This window comes from Octopus bimaculoides, chromosome 24 (genome assembly GCF_001194135.2).
Source record: "Octopus bimaculoides isolate UCB-OBI-ISO-001 chromosome 24, ASM119413v2, whole genome shotgun sequence".
In the NCBI taxonomy this organism is placed as follows: domain Eukaryota; kingdom Metazoa; phylum Mollusca; class Cephalopoda; order Octopoda; family Octopodidae; genus Octopus; species Octopus bimaculoides.
In genome coordinates, this window is record NC_069004.1 from 25,527,642 (window position 1) to 25,532,499 (window position 4,858).

Sequence of the window (4,858 nt, forward strand, 5' to 3'; positions counted from 1 at the left end):
TGTGTGTGTGTGTGTGTGTGTGTGTGTGTGTGTAAATTTAAATAATAAGGATGAAAATTGAATATTAATTTGATTAATATCAATTTAAAACCAGTGGCCTAGCATATTGAAAAATCTGAAGATTCAGAAAAATTAAATTACATACATATAAGAGGGATGACCACTAAGTGGACATCCATTATTCTAGAAGTAGACTAGCTATGTTCTGACCACTAAGAAAAGATTGTTAATCTTTTCTTAGTGGTCTACTTCTAACATAATGGATGTCCACTTAGTGGTCATCCCTCTTATATGTATATGTTATATGTATGTATGTATCTGTGTGAGTTTGTCCCCCTCCACCGCCATCGCTTGACAACCGACGTTGGTGTGTTTATGTCCCTGTAACTTTGAGGCTCGGCAAAGAGACCGATCGAATAAGTGCTTGAGTCGATTTCTTCGATTAACACCCTTTAAGGCGGTGCTCTAGCATGGCTGCAGTCAAATGATTGAAATAAGTGAAAGAATAAAAGAATACAGATAGAAAGAGTGAGTGTGTGAGAGAGAGAGAGAGATTACAAGTTAGTAATTGGTCATGATTGATGCAAACACTTTCTCTTTCTTCATATGCACATAAAGAAATACGATCACACAGATAGAGAGAGGGAGAGAGAGGCAAAGAGAAAGTGAAATATTAAAATGTCTATTATTTACATTATTTACATTATTTACATTCGACGGATATTTGTCCTCATCTTGTTTGTTGTTAACACAACATTTCGGCTGAATGTAAATAAATATCTGCCGAATGTAAATAATGTACATAATTCCTCATCTCTTAAATATAAAACTGTATTAAAATGTCTGCTGTCAAATAATTCGACGTCGATCAATGACGCCAAATGGGTGGCACCAAAACAGCTGTGCCAAAATGTCTCATTACCTAGAAGTATTATTATTGCTGTAATAATAACATACCGTCAACTGTATTTCATTGGTTGCTTCTTCAATTGATTTCAAGTCCTCCCGGCAAATGTCGCAGGCGTCTTTGAAAATAATCAAATTGGCGTTTCTCGGATTCAGTCCATACTGAACGAGAGACTTCACATCCAGATCATCACTTATCAGAATCCAGTAATTCCTACTTACCAACATCCAAAGTGACGCCGCCTATCGGATTAAAAAATATGCATTAGTGATTATCTGACGGATATTTTAGTCTGAAGATTATGTAAATTTTTTGGGATATTTGTGTATGTGAGACAAATATGTTTTTAAGCATGTTTGTGTGAAAGGGCGATATGTGGGTTTTGAAGGAGCAGGTTTGGTTGTATGTTTAAGAAGTCAGTTTCAAAACTATGTGGTTTCGGGCTCCGTTCCACTACACAGCAACTTGGGGTCTATCGTCTTCTACTATGACACCGAACGAAACCCACCCACCCCATTTGCCCCACAAGAAAAAAAAAGAAAAGAAAAAGAAAGAACAGATACCACAGAATTTAGAAGACCCGACCCCCGGTGAAAAAGGTTACGAATGCATGACGGAGAGAATGACGTCACTAAGCGATGGAGAAAGGGGAAAAAGGATTGGACTGAAGGAGAAAAAGGACTTAGGACCTAGAGGCGGCGAGTGGTGTTACTCAGTGTGGGGTGAGTACCCCACCCTTTATAATATCATTTTCAGATATCATTCATGTTATCATATTTTAATTTGTTTTTCATGTTTATTTTCATGTGTCATTCATTATATCATATTTTATTTTTATATTTTTGTTATATATCCCCACATGCGTTGTAGTGTCCCCCCTCTGTGTAATGCCTTTATGGCAATTTAAAAGAAATAAAGAAGATTGCTTCCCAACCACATGGTCCTGGGTTCAGTCCCACTGCGTGTCACCATAGGCAAGTGTCTTGTACTATAGCAGTGGGTTGATCAAAACCTTTTGAGTGGATTTGGTAGACGGAAAACTGAAAGAAGCCCGTCGTATATAGGTCAGCCCATATATATATATATATATATATATATATATATGAATTATTCGTTTATATTTATATAAGGGGCATTACTGCAGAATAATGCCACACACTGGACTTCCCAAAATAAACACATTTAGTACCGAATGCGAGGAAAACAACCAACAGAAGAAGACCAACTTTCTTTTAAATAACTCAACTATGTATCGACCGATTTCCTGATAAAATTCTTGTAAAAGAATTTTATCCCTTTTTGAATTTATTAATCATATATATATATATGAATGTATGTATGTGTGTATGTATGTACGTATATCTACGTGTGTTTATTTGTGTCTGTGTCTTTGACAACTGATGTTTGTGTGTTTACGTCCCTTTTACTTAGCGTTTCGGCAAAAGAGGCCCATAGGATAAGTACCAAGCTTTAAAAAATAAGTAATTGGGCCGAATGGTTCGACTAAAATTTTTCCCGGCGTTGCCTCGGCATGGCCGCAGTCTAATGACTGAAACAAGTAACAGAATAAAGGAATAAAAGAAAAAAATAACTTAAAGGCAAAAACAAAAAAAAAACTATTTTTTGCTTTCGTTCTTCTTACCTCTTTAATAATGACTTCGAGGGTCTCTTTCTTTAGAATGATGAGGTATCGATTTTCAGAAAAAGCTTTTTGGTTAATAGAAATAAATGTTCTTCGAATTTTCTCCGTAAAAGAAGAACTGGAATTTATTCGGAAAAGGGCCGATTTAACGTATCTGGATGAAAGTTCGTTCGTTAACATCAAAACTTCCGTTCCATCTGACCAACACCAAAAGTAAAACATAAAAACGTCAATTACTATATTTAAGAATAGCGGGTTTCAGCTGCTGGCTTAAGGGGGGACACTAGCAATCGCTGACAAAATTTCCAGAGACCCACAGGAAAAAAAAAAACACCATCTACCACATAGTTACTTACTTAAGCATTTCGCTCCCTATGTAGCGTAGGTCGTTGATGAGTTTTTCTCCTGTTTTTGACCCTGGGTTCACTTACCCTGGAGGAAGGACTTACCCAGGTCTTGTTAGTTTTATATTGATTTCAAATTTTGACACAAGGCCAACAACTTCGGGAGGCAGGGCAAGTCAATTACATCAACCCCAGTGTTCAACTGGTTCTCATTGTATCGACCCCGAAAAGATTAAAGGCAAAGTCAACCTCGGCAGAATTTGAACTCAGGACGTAAGGACGAAAGGCTGGGTTTATATTGTCATCGATGCTTCTGAATTTTGTTTTTGTACAAAGTAATGATGTTGGTCCCACACGATCCCATTTTTTTATCTCTGGGGAGAAATGCTCCGTATTAGTTTGGCCCCTATCCTTTGACCTGTCCAATATAGAAGACCCTATCAGGAGGGCAAAGATCCCAGAGTCATTGAGGCCCACAAGCCACTATATCGCAACAAAGACTAGACCTTACAGTGGACCTACCAAAAATTATAAAAATATTAATTCTTAAGTCTGCCCAATATATGATCATGCATTTGATTGTGTTAATTGTTTTCCATTAAATTGCATTATTTAGAGTTTAATTAAATTTGTTCTGCTTAATTTTGTATTTAATTCACTTGATTTTATATTCAAGTGGTTCATGAAAATAATTAACTTGGTCCAAGATAAGAAGTCAGTTAAGAGTCCTGAACTTAGAATTAACTTTGCTTAATACTTTAAGGAGTAGGTTAGAAGAGAAGAGATAAAGAGACTGACTAAATAGTTCATGTAATGACTGCATTACAATTTTGCTGTTGTTTAGACTCAAGCTTGACCTCACCGATCTCTGAACATTTTTTTTTACCTTATATTAACGAGTCAAAATGATATTCAGTATGTTATATTGAAAAACCATATTTCATAAAGAACTCGAGAGCCTCCAACGAGTAAATAATTTCTAGGGAAGTTTTTGGAACAGTCCCATCAAGATTCCCGTCTACTGTAAACCTAACAGGCCACATACTGCTGCGTGGGACTAATAAGAAATATATATGTCCTGTCATAGAGAGCAGTTGCTCCGCTGATGTGAATATCTCTTCAAAAAGAAAGAGAAATAAGATAACTACGGACGACTGATTCGAAACCTCCAGTTTCTATATCCAGATTATAAATTCATTATTTATACCAATCATAATTGGTGCACTTGGTTTTGTGAGTAAATGCCGATGTGACAGCCTGGATAAGCTAGGTCTTTCAGAAGATGAAATCAACCAGCTAATTCGCATACTACAAATACAATCTGTAAGCGTAACTGTAAAAATATGTAAAACAATTGCCAAATTTAAAATGTGAAATGGTTTTTGTTAGCTGGAGGTTCGTGTCTTTGTTACAAACTAACTCCTCACTTAAAGGAAAACTTCAAATAATTAAAAATAGAAGAGAAGATAGATAGATAAGGAAATTGATAGATAGAGAAACAGACGATAGAATGACAGACAGAATAACTGACAAACAGACAGAGAAAGATATGGATAAGAGGCATTAGAAGTACCAAGAACTACCAAGTCTTACTTATAGATTCATCATAGAATATCTTCACGTCTGGCCACTTTAGATGGTGCATGGCATCGGCTAAGCCTTTGAATTTTTGGCTGCTTCCTCCTCCTTTTCTTCCGACTGGGTCTTTAGCTGAACATTTCTCTTCAGTCAGGAATAACATCACCGCTTCACTGGACACTTTATTCGGTAGGAAGTCAAGCATGTTGCACGATACCAACCAAATAATGAGATCAATGTCTTCCCTCACGACATCGTGTACTAATAAAGAAAATAGTAATAGATATGAAATATGGCATTTATATATACATACACACTCACACGCATACACACCCTCACACACACCCTCACAGATATATATATGTATATATATATATATATATATAT

At 36.2% G+C, this 4,858-nt stretch overlaps 1 protein-coding gene across 1 annotated transcript in view; it reads right to left on the bottom strand.

Moving 5' to 3' along the window:
- The window catches only part of LOC106871503 (glutamate receptor ionotropic, delta-1), a 28,870-nt gene that overhangs the window by 13,341 nt on the left and 10,671 nt on the right, over positions 1 to 4,858 (bottom strand). Inside the window, exons 4-6 of the mRNA XM_014917991.2 lie at positions 4,487 to 4,732; positions 2,550 to 2,746; positions 958 to 1,149 (exon numbers count right to left, since the gene is read on the bottom strand). Coding sequence (XP_014773477.1) covers positions 958 to 1,149; positions 2,550 to 2,746; positions 4,487 to 4,732 — 635 coding nt within the window. The remainder of the gene's footprint in view (positions 1 to 957; positions 1,150 to 2,549; positions 2,747 to 4,486; positions 4,733 to 4,858) is intronic.